The sequence below is a fragment of the Dreissena polymorpha genome, chromosome 15, assembly GCF_020536995.1.
Source record: "Dreissena polymorpha isolate Duluth1 chromosome 15, UMN_Dpol_1.0, whole genome shotgun sequence".
Lineage (NCBI taxonomy): Eukaryota > Metazoa > Mollusca > Bivalvia > Myida > Dreissenidae > Dreissena > Dreissena polymorpha.
The window spans coordinates 29,374,511-29,391,923 of record NC_068369.1 but is presented as its reverse complement, the minus strand read 5'-3'; the positions used below and the strand labels follow the sequence as shown (position 1 = coordinate 29,391,923).

The 17,413-nt window shown below is 35.5% G+C and overlaps 1 protein-coding gene across 2 annotated transcripts; it reads right to left on the bottom strand.

Moving 5' to 3' along the window:
• Positions 1-8,991: 8,991 nt before the first annotated feature.
• LOC127860626 (interferon-induced protein 44-like) lies at positions 8,992-15,808 on the bottom strand. Of its 2 annotated transcripts, none has more exons than XM_052398837.1 (7): positions 15,614-15,808; positions 12,399-12,575; positions 12,108-12,184; positions 11,681-11,878; positions 11,284-11,427; positions 10,931-11,102; positions 8,992-9,904 (listed from the first exon to the last, which is right to left on the bottom strand). In XM_052398837.1, the coding sequence occupies exons 2-7, from the start codon at positions 12,487-12,489 to the stop codon at positions 9,561-9,563; spliced, it is 1,026 nt and encodes a 341-aa protein (XP_052254797.1). In that variant the 5' UTR covers positions 12,490-12,575; positions 15,614-15,808; the 3' UTR covers positions 8,992-9,560. The 2 variants fall into 2 exon arrangements, with proteins under 2 accessions (XP_052254797.1, XP_052254799.1); XM_052398839.1 differs by lacking the exon at positions 15,614-15,808 and adding an exon at positions 14,871-14,966.
• Between the last annotated feature and the right edge of the window lie 1,605 nt (positions 15,809-17,413).

The following is a 17,413-nucleotide window of genomic DNA, read 5'->3' as shown; positions in this document are numbered from 1 at the left end:
TCTTTCCCGGTTAAGGGTTTTTAAAACGTATGTTCAAAATATGTTTTCTGCTAGATATGATCTTTTCTATATGAACAATATTATCTGAAAATATTGCTGTTAAAGGATGATACTACGATCGTATTTATAACAAAATAGTATCGGTAATGATTATGTCGAATACAAGCACATCTTTTATACCTTCAGGCAAGATAACGACCTTACACCAGTCATAAAACACGAATATCGTGTCGTCTGCCATTGAAAACCAAGTCGATTATGTTTTTTAAATAAACTTGTTTTGTTACTTTTATTTATGAGCGCATATTTATGGGCATACCTACGTTTAGACAAAATAGTTTGGATGTTCAGCCAACATAATTAACTATTTTCACAGCGTTTAACGTACCGGTGTGAAGTGTATAATAAAGACATTCGGTGGAGAAAAACTAATTTGAAACGGGACGCCTCGCGAATTTATGTGTAACGATAACATTTTCCGCAGTAACCATTTAATTTATTAAAAGCGCTTTAAATGTTTTATTATTTATTAATGCATACTTATAAAATCATATATAAGTGATATGATCTCAACATATTCATTATGTTAAGTATTCTTTATAGGGCGGTATTTTTCGAAACATTCAAGTTGCGAAAAACTATTGAGAAAACGAAGTTTTTTATTAATTTGTGCGGCATCTTTTCGCACCATTGTACACGTGAACGCCATTTAAAAGGTCGGTAGGAAACAGTTTTTCAAAACGGCATTAAGCCGAAAATTGAAAAATGTTATACATTATGAATGACTTTGTATAATCGACGAACTACTTTATTATCCACAAGGGACGCAATTTAAAATTAACATAAGGCCAGGTTGTTTAAAAAGTTACCAACTTATTAATGAGTGCCATCGGTAATCATAATTTCCACTCAATCAAAAGGCTGACACTTAAATTTTGCTAGTTGGATATGTCGTCTATTCGTATCATCTGAAATAATTTGACCGTTTAAAGAGCTTTAACCAAAGATTCTGAAAGGACGCTGTGACACGTCCGTGACTGTGATATGTCCTGCTCTGATGAAAGCGTTTCGATTGCAACATGAGATAGCAATCCAAAAGAACCAAATGTAAAACGACCGACAATAATAACTATAACGAGATTATCTATCTAAAGATAGATCATTCGAAAAGTTAGTGGACCAGACAACAGTTTACGACATGTAGGCATGTCATAGCGACTCATTTACGGCAGCAAATCCGGACTAAATGAAAACTTCGATAATGATTGGTTAAGATTTGAATTTTAGTTCCATAGAAAATATTAGTTTATGTTAATATTTGATACGAATTGTAGATAAATAATACATCTCATTCTAAATACCATATTACTACAATGAGTTCATCAGCATTCATGTAGAAACGGCGATCATGCACTTTAATAAGGGTAATGAAGTTTGATATTCATCATTAAAGAGATGTATCCATGTTGACAATAATAAAGCTAGCAACACCTCTTGTAGGCAAGGAAACTTCATAAATAATGAATAGCATCGGTATTGACATTAATGGTAAAGGGAATGTGAGACCATAATTACTGTAACTAAGTAACAACGCAGCACCTGCTTTGGTGAATTTCAACCATTAATTGCAGACCTGAACATGTTACATTCCGTCACCCGGGTGAAAACGGACAAGTATCAAAAGGTATCATAGAGTAGTCTGTTTAATGCACTAAACAGTATACTTGTTCGCATATATGTGATTTGATTTGTTCGCATATATGTTATGTGATAACGTTTCAATTAAATGTTAAATATCGTTTTTACAATCCGTTGTTTGCGGCAAAAAGGTAACGGTTTATTTTGCATATACGTGGCTTTATTTTTGCGCGTAGCACATTTACTATACAAATGGATCGTTTGAAAACATCTTGGTGATTTCATATTTTGTTCATAAATTATTTTGTCTAAGAATTCCACTTGTGTCGTTCTTTTTGGAACCAGCGAGCGCGAGCATTCGAGCTTTGTAAACCAACCGCTAATCTTGGGCCCTAAACAATTTATCATTACAAACAGCCCCATGGACCCCTCATTCGTTCCGATCGTTGGGGAAGTTTGCACAACATATAATCTTATGTTACGTCAGCGACATTTTAGTTACTCGTTTATGGACATTTACTACGTCATTACTGCCGGTTACGTCATAGGCGTTACGTCATACAATTTTCGCCGTAAGGAATGGGCCGATAATGGATGATAACAGGTCATGGCAGAAAAGAGTATTGTGACTCACCATCATTGGAGTAAACATGGACACACAAAAAACTTGTTAATTCTCAATCGTTTGAGGAAGAGTCCTGTGAGTATTGGTTTCTTTAGAAATCAAATACACACATGTTGCTGTTGTTTGTTTGTTTGTTTGTTTGTTTGTTTGTTTGTTTGTTTGTTTGTTTGTTTGTTTGTGGATTTTTTAAGAACCCAAATAAAAAAATGCATAAAACATGTTTCGTTTAGTTGTTGTTTAGTTGTTCTAATAATATTGTATTGTTTTAAGGTAATAACGTGTGTTTTCGTTTTGTTTTGCTGTATTAATATTAAATTAAAACTATGTAAGGCTATTTAAAATGGGGCTGTGTTTTTTATCATTTATATTTATATTTGAGTTTGGGAATCTTTTGTTTTCAAGTTAATACATATACTCACCTATCCACCCACATTACACACATTGCAATATTGACAATGATTTAGTATGCTATTAACAGTTGTATATGTGTTGACAGTAAATAATTAACTAATTTAGTATATTAATGAGCATTTATTAACAGTATCGCGAACATTGATTTATTCTTTATTATTTTATAATGTTTCATGGTGTCAACTATTCTTTATTTGAACTATTTAGCATGTATTTTGCATTAATTAAATTGATGTGTTCGTCGGGTTTCATAATGAATTGTATCAAAGTGCATTAAACATGTTTAATACCGCTACAAAATAAGTGTGAGTATCGTTTGGTAATAAAACAAATAAACAAATTAATCATTACATTGTTGTTGGTGACAGAATGTTTAGAATTGTTTGTAGTTTAACTTCAAAGCGTTTTTGTAAATTGAAATATAAATACTGAAAAGCATCTACTGTTGAATGTTATCAAATGTGTTCCATAAATCGATTTTTGAAAGCGGACTGAATGCAAACAAATATTGGTTAACAAAATCAATTTATACTAGAATATCTGAACGTGCTAGTAAGTTTAGCATTATTAATGAACTAAATGAATCTGTGCATATGTTGTGGTGAACCTCACAGCCTAAATTGTCACAGTTTTCTGAGCGAATAGTTTTCCTATTGAAATCGCATTACCTGTTGGATCAATTCAAACGCGTTCATTTATATACTAGATTACATGGTAGGACTTGATTTCTGAAGTCCACATCTGCTCGCAATTGAATATTTGTTGCAAATGAAATACCCCCGACATGTAACAAATGGAAATCGTTCTTAATAAGTGCGTGCCAGACTTATTTATGAAGCTAGAAGCAATTTCTCCACTTTTATTCCGCGCCATTATTTTGGTTCGACTGATAATGTTCAAAACACGATGCATCATGTGTATTTATGTGTTCTTACACACTACGTCATCACTATATGAGTAGATTCGCAAAGGGAGAGAATCGATACCATATACTTTTGGTTCCCGTTATATCCGATTAATTCGTAAGCAAGCAGGGCATTAACACAGGTCAAAACCACAATGCATCATGTTTTTAATGTGTTCTTATAGTATTTGATTAAGCACGCAAGATAACTGCCTCTCTGACAATATCAATTTATTGTAGCATAAGCGGTTTTTCTTTTTGTTTGATAAGTTTCACCATTATTTGTGAAAGTGTTGCCAAATTTATACCGATTCAAGTATCTTATGTTTTGACTTTCTCGGTTTATCATTCTTCGCTTTTACTAAGTTCCGGTTAATTTATAAGAGCCTTTTAAATTTTAAAATTTTATTTTGGAAATAAAAAAGTCCTTTTTTTAATTTAAACGAAATTCGTCATCAAATATTTATTGATGAATGAATAAATATGTTTAATGGTAATACTCAGGATAGGGTGTGTTTTAAGTATTATAAAAAAAATGAAATCAGTATATAAAACACATTTTTAACAGACGCATCTGGGAAGTTATAAATTTAAATCTAAATTATAATTTGGCAGACAGTGCCTGAAGCGGGAAGGTCAATTTGCCCGTTTACGCTTTGAGTTGACGTTGACAGTTTCATGTGCATATATCAATTAATATTTCTTATTAAAATCTAAGTAACCGCTCACAATCGCTGTCACAACATGACAAATCACGCCGCGTCCCATTTTCACGTAATGTCTTTCCTTAAACGTTTACGTCATTGACGTAACCGATCAACAAACATTTATTAAGGCTTCGATAATTTCGAAATAAAAGTTAAATGGGAAGATTCATTTATTCCATTAAAGATCACTTTCATAATTCATGTTTGTTGAGATCATATCAAATTATGTAATATTATGTACATTTATACGATTTGTTTGTGTCTGCGCGGATGTCTACTTCTTACCCGTTTTGACGTTTACATTTATCAGTAAGTACAGGCTACAGGTGTTGCTGTCGTACATGAAAATATAAGACATCATCAATGACTACGAAAATCAATAAAAGTAATTAAAAAAAATGAATAAATAAATTATTATAAGAAGTTTATACTCTTATTTCTTACGCTGTTACCGTTGCTGCTGCTGCTGCTGACGATGATGATTTTGATTAATATGATGTTGATGTTTATAAGGATGATAATGGTGTCGTTGCTGCTGCTGAAGATGCTGCTGCATTTGGGGATGATTATAATGGCAATGGTGATGATGATGATGATGATGATGATGATGATGATGATGATGATGATGATGATGATGATGATGATGACGACGGCGACGACGACGACGACGACGACGACGATGACGACGACGATGACGATGACGATGGCGATGATGATGATGATGATGATGATGATGATGATGATGATGATGATTATGATGATGATGATGATTATGATGATGATGATGGTGATGATGATTATGATGATGATGATGATGATGATGATGATGATGATGATGATGATGATGATGATGATGATGATGATGATGATGATGATGATGATGATGATGATGATGATGATTATGATGATGATGATGGCGAATGTTGGGATGATGATAAATAATAAGTCAATAATGTCGTGCATTCAAAAGTTCTCTACTATACCTGTGACCAAACAAACAGAACACCTGTAGAATTGTATCAAAATGATTCTATTAGCAGTATCATTAGCGCGCCCTATAAATTATATCTCTCCGGTCTTTAAATATTCTTTTTATCACGTGCGGAAATTCGAAACACTTCGGTACTTTATAATCTAATTTCACTCCAGTTTAATTGATTTTAACAGCTTTTTGTGCGTCGCATTTAAAGGTAATGGAGTCAGTAATTTGAGTGTTGAATTTTATAATACAATCAAGTGAGCCCTTGGGGAGTCTCTAACCTTCGAGTTGATATGCCTGACAATAGGTTTGTTTAATGTTGAAAATGCCCCTCATTGAGTCCTCTCCTTGGAAAACGGGTTGTATGCAAGTTCGTAATGTATTGTCCCATATAAGTTCGTGCAGTCCGGACAGGCTAATCGGGGACGAAAGTTTCGCTTGTATTGAATTTTTCGTTTAAAGGAAGCCTATTCTAAACGAAAATGCAGTCTAAGCGGAGAATGTCGTCCCTGATAAGCCTGTGCGGACTTCACATGCCTATCCCGGACGACACTTTTCTCACATGCATGATGCCCCGTTGTCCCAGAGCGCGATGAATACGGAGCATTTGCTTTGGGTGACATTGTTGATGGGCTTTATATAAAAGTCGTAGAATCTCTTAATGAACAAATTCATTCGTAAAAATATACATAAAAAGCAGTTCAAAATAAGCTTCCACCTCTGTCCTTTAAGTCTGACCTTGACACGTATGTGGCCTTGGTTACCACATGCGTTCTCCACGATGCGGCGAGGTTTGATTTATATTGTAAAATACATGTTCCTTCTAGCGAATAGTGGGTGTGACATTCGCGATGTTTTTTCTCGCGTAACCTTCAAATATGACAATTACCTTGAGTTGGGGTGAAGGGCGCACGCCTTAAATACATCTTCTCACTGGCTTTAACATTTAGCTTAAAGTTGCATGAAATCCTTCCAAGTACATATCAGTTGTGGTGCGGAAACGAAAGGCCAAAAGTAAAACGGCCAAACAAATTACAACGCACAACAAATTGTAAAGAATACTGGATCATCAACAGTTAATTATGGACCTAAACTGCTATCTGATTTCATGGACATTACGTATGCAAACGAATTCCTTTCTAAACGCGACACAAACATCAAGAGCAAAGATCAATGAGGCGTGATGTAAGCAAAGGAAGTCGAAAGCAAGGCTGGCTACGATACTTCGGGGCTTTTGTCGATATAATAGACAATCGTTCACTGTATCGCGGAATGAATGAACATGTAATCTAAAGTAAACTATGCCGGTACAGAAGTCAGCACTGATTACAGGACCGTCGTAAATTTGACATGAAAATTGAAAATGGTATATACAAGTTAATAACACTAGTTGAGTACGTACACAGATGTCTGGATTTAAATAAATAGGCGGCGGAAAACGTTGGGAAGTGGGGGTGCGGGATACTTAAGCAACGTTGGGAAGTGGGGATGCGGGATACTTAAGCAACGTTGGGAAGTGGGGATGCGGGATACTTAAGCAACGTTGGGAAGTGGGATGCGGGATACTTAAGCAACGTTGGGAAGTGGGATGCGGGATACTTAAGCAACGTTGGGAAGTGGGATGCGGGATACTTAAGCAACGTTGGGAAGTTGGATGCGGGATACTTAAGCAACGTTTGGAAGAGGGGATGCGGGATACTTAAGCAACGTTTGGAAGTGGGGATGCGGGATACTTAAGCAACGTTGGGAAGTTGGATGCGGGATACTTAAGCAACGTTTGGAAGAGGGGATGCGGGATACTTAAGCAACGTTTGGAAGTGGGGATGCGGGATACTAAAGCTGATGGTTACAGGGTACTTTGCGCACTAACGCAAAATTAGGTTGCGACTAGATGATGAAGTTTTGACTGAACATCCTGACGTGTATTGCCCGTATGTACCCGTAAAATTGAAATAACGAAACAGGCAAAGGCAATTAATTACGGAATCCGTAATAATACTAAAGCAGTTCGACCCAATCAGGTTCTTAACCCGTACAGTAGCCACACAATAGACGCTATGACGTTAGATATTTGATACAAAAATCGTAGATCGATTTCATTGTTCACTTTTCGAGATGACTACCTCTTAAACGCTGAATATATGTTCAAATAGTTCCGTTGTGAGGTATACTTGACTCTGGCGGCATACGGCAGGTGACATTTACTTAGAAGTAATAGTTTAAATATACGTAAACTTGTATTAAATATAATGCTTAATTAACATACTGATCTTCATTTCTCAAACTATATGTGTTTATTACCTGATGCCTTATATAAATTATAATTAATTAGTGTTTGCTATTTCCTCGTCGAAAAAGTAATGTTGCAATGTTTTAAACTGTAACCGGTGAATACTAGTATTTCGAACTGTTGACCGGTCAGTAGTTTGAACTGTTGCCCGCTCGTTCAGACAATTTGATTTGATTGCCGTTTGACATTTTCCTATAATACAAGTTCTACGCAAGGTCAAGACATGTGTTGAAAAATGTCTGTATTCAGGTTTCAATAACACTGTTGTATTTAAATTTAATTTGCTATTTTTACTATGTTTTGATCAGGTAATAAAACAGTTATTTCATGGCCGCTTGGTAAACAGTCAAAACTGTTGTCCCTCGGGCAACAGTTCCAAAGTCATCCCTGATACCTTGGGATGAACGGTGTCTTCTACTATCTTTTTAATTTGAACACATTAAAAAATTACCAAATATGAATATGCACGTAGTTATATAATAAACGGTTTAAAAACTTATGATAAATAGTCAAGACCGCAAGCTAAGTGTGGATGCATATAATGTAAGGCGCAAAATGGGATTATACATTTGAATAAGTATCAATATACAGTTATTTCATGGATGCGCGGTGAACAGGCAAGACTGTGAAAGCTCAGAGAAAATGTGTTCAGAAACGAAATCAAAAAAGGAATCTGTTGAGTCTCCAAACAAAGCATCATGATTAAAAAAACAGAAAATAATGAACCCATATTTGGTATTGAAGTACACAGGTACTCTTCCGCTACAAAACCCATCCGAATAATGGATAGGTGTAGACGTTTTTTTACTCAGGTTAAGATGTTAAGATGTTCAAAGTTAAGATGTAAAAAGGCCAGGTCAAAGTGCTTGGTGCCGGAATCCGAGAAACCAGAAATAAGTTTATGGATTTATATGAAATTAATGGACTAAAATCAGGTAAAATCAGGTATGACATTTTTCTTATTAGTAATGAGCGGTCATGTGTGCTTCGTGAAAGGTTGTTTATAAAAGCGTAAGCATAAATTAAGTAACTATGAAAGTTGTGTAATTACCGTCTAATGCTATGGAATTATCTATTCTGAAAAGTGTATGTTTTGTTTTGTGACTGAGAATATGTACGCGCTTTCAATAGCAAAAGTGGAGTCATACCTATACAGTGTGTTTTGTTTTAAGTTCTAAAAGAGTGTGCTGGTCATTTGGAGTATATATTATTCAAAGGATATAGTGTTCACAAATTGAGAAAAGTGCATGAGGCAAATACACACTTCAAATGAAATAAAAGGTGAAGTGTTAAAGTTAAAAGTGAATAAACGTTAGTCTCCGTACTTATTTGAAGTGTGTATTCCAATTTGCGTGTCAACACAATGTTTGGAGTAAATCTTAAATAAATTAAAGGTGTGCGAACTAGATTCTGCAATGTGTTGGAAACGGAAAAATATTCTTGATGTATATATATCGGCTTTATCACTTGAAGAGTCTAGTTATACCAGAAAGCAAATAAATGAATGTAAAGGAAAGATTGATGTTTACATTGAAAAAATGTCCAATCAATCTGAAAAGTTAGCAGAGGCACTAGGTTATACTGATGAAGAACCTACTAACACAATACTCCAGGAAGTACACAAATTAAAAACCTACACTTAAAAGTACGTATTAACTGTTAAGTATACTCTTGGGACAGTCCAACACATGACAGAGATGTTATGTAATATATACACAATCACTACGTAAAAAACATCACACATGTTAATTTAGGTTAAGAATTAAAACTTGTATCATAAAATCTTTGCTTTGTTAATATGACGATATATATTAGACATTTATAACACACGTTTAAAGAAAATTAACCATTTGCATGCAATATCTCAAAGCCGTCACCAATTAAAAAAGTGTTAAACATTGTAAAACCTAAACTTAGATATTGTTTCAACTAGTTAAACTCACGATAAATACACATTTATTTTGTTTATAAAACATCAGTCACGAAAAGCAAAGCGGTGTCTATTATTATTCTTGGTCACTGCCCTTTTCTAATGGGTCTCGTTTGTCCCCCTTCTCATTGGTGACATTGCGCGCTTTCATCTTAAACTGAAGAACCTGGAGGTAATCCTCTGCATAGTACAGCAGCTGCCGCAGGGCCAGCAACGCCAGGATGCTGATGTTGTCATCAAGCTCCATCTCGATCTCGTTGTTCTTCACCGGAAGTATGTGGTTTCTAGGCAACCCAAAAAGGTTAGATGCTTTGTCTACAGCAGCCTCAATTTTCTTGCCGGTGAAAACGTTGGTAATGTTACTGGCCACATCTTTACAGGCCAGGTCGACTTTGGTTAGCAGAACGGCTTGTGGAATGCCTATAACGTAGATAAAAAATACAACATTTTATGTCCAAAAGTCTCTGATTGAATTATAACACACGAGAAGAGCAATTTAGAGTTCAGTAATACCCACACACCACTTTGACACTAACAGAGTTTTAACAATAAGCTTTTTTTCTGTACGAATGTACGAATGATGATTTATGTACTTTGTTTATTCAAAATGACATCATGTCGATCATAGTCAAAAGCTTTATCAAACAATACTGCTTATTTGGAGTAGGAAGTATGAACAATTCACGTGAAATGAATAACAATAAAATCATTTTATAAGAACGAAATTTAGTCGGCCATTCTCAATGTTGACGAAGTGGATTGAGGTTTTTATTACATTAAGACAACTGTGTAAAAGCAGTTCAATTGACAATCTTTGAAAGCAAAAGCAAATATGATCGAGAGTTAATCTGTGTGCTTTTATAGAAGAAACTTATATGAAAACTACGATTATGCATTATGTTCGTCAACTAATCTTATGTTCATGGTAAGTCACTCTTCAAACTTTAATTTGACGTGTTCACACATTTTGGCCTTTTTTGAAGTATACCATTTTGAATTTGTTGACCGCAAACATAATTTGAAACACTATCACGCAATATATATATGCAGCCTGAAATTGTATGTACATTCTATAAAGTTGAAGATTTAGTAAAAGGACAAAATTGAAAAAAATATTTTGCAAACCCTTTTAAAATAATAAAATCGGGAAAAAAATACACAACTGTATCACTATGAAGGGTGTTCATGAAATGTCGTGTACATCGAATGACAAGATATCTTCGATGTTAAAAAACTAAGCAACATACATGTAACCCTACATGCCCCTTTCGAAATATGTTCGTCGAAATATTTTATTTCAGTCGAATACAATTACTTTAATTTAATGTCGTGCAATCAGATGAAAATCAAAACGGTATATTTGCGAACTATAAACGGATTTAAACGTAAATTAAAACCAACCCTACTATCGTTAGAAATATATCGTTTGGAGCACGCAGATTTAACCTTTAAAATTAGTAAGATTTTGGAAGTATTGCATCTTGTCGACCATCGTCTTTGGCATGTCGCCAATCGTTGCAGCGTCTATCACAAACAAAACGCAGTGAATCTTTTCTGTACACTTTGGTTGATGTACGAACAGGGGGTTATCCGGGTTGATTGGAGCGACTGGGTTAAACTGTAAACGTATTTATACATTCCTGAAGCGGTTATGTAGCCTTTGAACAATAATTCATAATATATTATTATTTGAAAAGACCCTTTAAGGTTTTGCCACAAACATAATGTAATAGAGAGGTAGTTACTTATTACATTTCATGCGCAATAATAATACATTTATATTCTATTAAGGAAAATACCTGATAAAAGTCTGGGATGTTTCCATCTAGCAAGTAGTTGCACTCAAGAATCTCAAGATCATGAGTGACTTCTAGACCACGTGTATCACAGAGTCGGAATTTCAAAGATTCTCCAGATCTCACATTTACTACATATGGGGTGTACTGCAAAGCAGGTAAACAATATTTCAAGTATCGACATTAAGACTGGGGATTAATGCAAGAATCATTTCCTAACATCTTCCAATTGAACTGTTTAATCCCATGTTTATCTACGTTTAAATAAGCAGCTTTTTACATGTATTATTTGGAACTAATTTTGTTCTTACTATTAAAGTCATTGCAATTTTAAATGTTGAAAAACGTAGTTGCCATTGGTTGCGTGCATCTTACAAATGTTTTTAAAATGTTGACATACCGCAATTGTTATGCCACTTTTAGCAACCCCACAAGGTGCACTTTGCGAGATACGGCCCTTGAACACCGAGTTGATGGTGTTATAGAAGCTGGACTTTCCCATACCAACTGGACCTTGCATCAGGATACGGACATCTGAAAGTCCCAACTCTCCGGAGGGTTTGAACGATATGATGTCCTCGGTAAGCGTCTCGAGATACTGAAATCCGGATAATTTACATTGCTAATTTAAATATGTTTGTCACTGAAAAAAATAGCCACTCTGATAATGATTTGCATCTTAGGAAAGTATTGTTGACAGGGCGTTTTATTTAGAGAAAATACAATTATTAACAGTGACGCGCGTTCATATCTTTCGCTTGTTTTCTCAATTTCATTTAAGTTCAAACACGGAAAAACAATGCAAAAATGCAGTTTTTGGACTTTACCTTTTTATTCCATTCAGGAGTTTTTCTCCAAGGTCGTGGTTGTGGTGGTTGTGGTGGAGTCTTTATCCGCTGCACATCTGTGCAATATACAAACCCTATTTGGTCATCATAAAACGCTAAATTGCAAGTGTCATAACTGTACTTTCATACTGTCTAATCATATTTGCAGATTTCCCGTGTTTGGACATTGATCAGGAATCATTTGAAAATGCACAATCGTAACATGCTGTCGTAAGGATGTCAGTAAATAATAAAATATATTGGCATATTGTGAGCATTATGTACGTGTACCTGTTACTCTGCAATCTTCTAACTCTGTGAAGTTGAAGTTGCTATTGTTTATTTTGTCGGCAGTAAGACCTTGATTGCTGAAGGAGCTCATTGAGCCGTTTAAAACGAAATAACCACTAGAGCTGTTGATTGTGCCCAATCTTATTTCGACTCTCCTCCGTCGCCACAAAAAAAGTCCTAAAACATAATATATCCCGGTTTAATGCATTTTCATTGTTTAGGGATATCCACCCAAATTCACGCAAGAAAACGCGTACAAGTTCACCCCGGAATCCATGGCTACGGCATTGGAAATGATGCGCAGCGGTAATATGGGTTGGAAGGCAGCTGCAAAGGCGTATGGCGTACAGAGAATAACGCTTTTAGACAAGCTTTCAGGGCGGGTTCCAGAAGGACCGACGCACGTCGGGCAGAAAACGGTTCTCACAAATGACCAAGAAGAGCATATTGTGAAATAAGCGGATCGGATGTGCAAAATTGGTTATCCGTTAACGAGAAAAGAATTTCTCTCGCAAGTACAGCGCGTGATAATCGTTGATGGTCGCAAAACTCCATTCTCAAACAATCTACCCGGTAAAGATTGGTTTACCAGTGTTCTTCGACGACACCCCGAAATGTCCTTTCGCAAGCCCATAAGTTTTGGGCATGAACGATAAAGTGTAAACATATATGGTAAAAATGTATCTTACGGGTGTAAATAACTACCTAAAAAAGAAATCCCAGACTACGAAGATCTTCTAAAAAATCCACGGAGATTTTTCAATGCGGTTGAAACTGGGTTTCCGCTGGCAGTCCATGCTGGTAGTGTTCTAACGCCTATCGAATCCCGTCATGTGTTACGTCTAACAAGACGCATTTCACCGTTATGGCAGGATTTAATGCCTTTGGGGAATATCGACCGCAAATAATTTTATTGCCAGCGGAGAGAATTCGAGACATCGGTCTTTTAGGTTTCCTAGAGGCCACTTACACTGCGACGCCGAATGGCTGGATGGATTCCGAGGCTTTTGAGAGTTTCTTACATTCAACACACATGGCACTAGAAGCTGTGGAGTTTTATGAACAAAATAGAATAATTCTGTATTGCCTACTACCAAATGCCACGCACATACTGCAAGCTGCCGACCTAGGTTTATTTTCGCCTATGAAATTCGCGTGCAGTGAAGCAATGGCAGATGCAGAATGTTGGCCAAGCCATGACACAGAAGGACTTTACGGCTGTGTTTTCCGACACATGGAAGCAACTCGCCACTTTTCAAAATGCGGCAAATGGCTTCCGACGATCTGGATTGTTTCCACTAACTGCGGATGGTATTGATACTACAAAACTGGGTCCATCAGCACTTGCTTCTCGCGAAAACAGCACGCAATGGCAACGTAGCAGTAGCATCTACGATTGATGTTCAACCGGAAATGAACAAAAATGCAGAGGCGAATGCGGACAATAGATTGCTTTCGACGGTACGTGAACATTGTCAAGAACCAAGACCCTCGGTGTCTACTGCTTTTCAGCTGTTGACACTTCCTACTGCTAAGTTTAAAAAGCCAGTCAGCCAGGTGCAACAGAAACTGCTGAAAGCCATTTCAGGGCAGGAAGCGATTCAGATGCTGAGAGAGCGGGAAGAATTGAAGACGACGGAGGCTAAAATGAAGCAAAAGAAGAACGCAAGAAAGACCGTGCGTTGAAAAAAGAAGCAGAAGGAAGAAGGAAAGGATAGGAAGAAAAAATAAAGTCAAATACAGAGGAAACGTGGCAAGAATTCTATGAAAATCTCCAGTGATTTGGAAATCGACGATTTAACGACCAGCATTCCATTCATGGACAACTATTCCGATGACTGTGAGGAAAGTTTTTACGAAGTGCGTCCACTCTCTGAACAATTAAAATCGAAGGATAGTCCTGAAGATGACTGGGTTTACTGTGAGTTGTGCTGTCACTGGTGGTACGCCGTGTGTTCGAGTTCGCAAGATTTTGTGAAGGGTGCTTTTGTGTGTCCAAAATGTTGTGAATAAGCCGTGTTATTTGTATGATTTGTTTTTATTTGGATCAAATTAGTAAATAACACTAGTCAGCATAATTCAGTCAATTCCATTGGTCAAATCCAACCAATCAAAGACGCAGTTTATGTACAGTTGTTTACAAGGAGGCTAATTGTAAGTAGCATACAGTACCACAGAAATTCGCTTAAAGCGAGTATGCGCGATGTTGTCAAATATTTAGGAATTTATATAAAATGTGTAAAAAAACTTATTATACATATATTTCAATATAAATTAAAATAAAAGTTAACAAGAACATGTGTCGAAAAATGCGAAATAAGCGACATATTTAATTCTGAAATTGAAAATGTATGTTCAGTCGGATTCGCCAGCATGTATATCATGCATATACGATGTGAATTTAAATTTAGTTTTACGGATCATTTTAATTTCCTACTACGATATTTATTCATACAAAACACAAACACTTACTCCGATCCTAAAACAAAGAAGATTGCTTCGGTTATTGTAGGAACATATGTATGAAATATCTTCGTCACACTCGGCTTGGGGCGCTTATTGTCTTTGCTGAATTTTATGAAATTCGTCTTCAATGTATCATTTTTATTGCCTATTTTGTGTTATTGTTACATATTTTTATCAATATATTACAATTTAAGACATATAAAATCTAGAATCTCACTTTAAATGGTCGATAATACCCGACGTTGCTCTATTTAGTAAATTAAACAAATATATTGATCACAAAACTACCATATATTAAAACCTTCAATAACTTGTAAAACAGTGTTTTTCTGTTCAAACCGGTTTTACATACATTTACGAGAATAGCTCTTTGTGAGATTTGTCTTCCTTATAATTGAAACTTGAGTAAATAGTCTTGAAGTAAAAAACATGATCTCAAATTACTTTGTTTATTGCCGATATACACACATACCATAATTACAAAATGTATGTTATGTTTTGACTTGCAGCGTTTGCCAACACACCTTTCTAGATCTGCAATAGTTATTATTTAAAAGACTAAAACCCTATTATATGTGTATGCGTTTCCTGTCCTCAATTTAAGCCTTACGAATTATCACACCACATTTGAGACGTGCGAATACAAACACATTTTATAATAGTTGTATACATCAATATGTTTATCCCTATTCTATATTTGCCTTTATATAATATTAACAGTAAACGTGAATTTACTTAAATTTGTTTACCTTATATCCTTAAAGGAAGACTTCCTGTTTCGCTTTTACAACCATGCGCATTGCACTTCCCTTTGCGAAATAATAGTTCATGTAATATCACGTTTCTGTACATCAAATTTCAAGCTTCATGTGATTAGATTACATAGATAATTGTTGTTTGTTTGGTTGTAAACATGTCTGAACAAAACATGTTTGCATTTAAAAGGGCATATTAACGGCTAATACGGAAGTTAATATTCATACTTATGAGGAAGTATTTATTGAGATGTTGTACATTGTTCAATCACTACCGTGTGCCAAAAGCCGGGGGTCCGTCTTATCAAAGATCGTACGACAATGTTAACTTACGATTGAATTTTGTAATTTTAAAATTTACGTGATTATGATTTGTATGTTTCAAATATAAAGGATATTTGACAGTTTCTTTGAAAATGAATGGAAATGTTCAACAAAAGTAATTATAAATGTGACGGTTACGTATTTATGACGCTTCGAAAATTGCATCGTAAGGTGAGAATGTCGTACGATCTTTGATAAGACGGGTCCCGGATTCTTTCGAAATAAGAATATTAGTTTTATTAAGCGGCGCACAGTTCATAGACAATTACTGGTATTTACAGAAATAAAACGAGCAAGAATCAAAGTGCGGCTAATCAGGGACGACACTCTCCGCATTCATATAAATTTTCAATTAAAGTAGTCCTGTACTTGGTATGTGGACCCGTTTGCAAAATGAAGTTGAGGGCGTTTCTCAATGGAATTGAATTTATGGGTTTGTAGACATGCAAAATACCCGAGTTGCTTGTCTGGCATCATGCCACGTTTTTGCAATTATCGATTCAAAGATGGCCGCCATTAACATAAAACAATTTTTACTCTCATTTACCGTAACAACAATATACATTTATAATAAATATAATACTGACTAAATATAGTGTGTAGGATAAATTTATGTTATCAATGTATCTATTTAAAGTCAGAATGACCTTGAAACGGCGTGTAGAAGGTCATTTTGTCAATAATACCGCTCAGTCCATTGATTCTTTGATTCGTTGATTTTCTGAATTGACAGCTTCAATTTTACTAAAATGTAACGCTTATTTACGCAGTTTAGAATTGTCAAATGTTGCATATGGTATTTGTATAACAGATAATAATTTCATTTTATTCTTATTATTGCATTTTGATTGCAAACATTGATCCGATCATTTTATATACAAAAGCGGGAAAGTACAGTTCTTAAGGTTTAAGAATAAATCCTTGAATTCGTCTGACAACGGTGACAAACTTTCACGTTGCATGGAGCATAACCGTGTAGTTTAACAAGAAACAGGCTTATGAAATAAAATAATTCTGATGTATTTAGCATTTCAATAAGCAGCATATTTACATCGATTGACGTTTAACCCACGAGTCACGTGAACCTGCGCATGCGCTTAATAATTCCTTATTTGTTAAAACAAAAGTTATCCCTCTGTTTCTCCTAAGGCATACCTTCATTGTTGCAATTTTCGACAGAGAACAAATTCAACTACATATTGATATAGGTCTTGCACAACCTGAAATTATGAGAGAAAAACATTTACAGAGGTCTTTCATATGAGCCTCGTTAGTGGGAAATTGGGCTTCATGCACGTGCACATAAAGTGTCGTCCCAGATTAGCATGTGCAGTCCTCAGTGGCCAATCAACGATAACACTTTCTGTATTTTTCGTCTCTTCTCAGCGAAAATCAAGTTTAGGCGGAAAGAGTCTTCCCAGATTAGCCTGTGCAGACTGCACGTGTTAATTTGTGAAGTCACTTTATGTT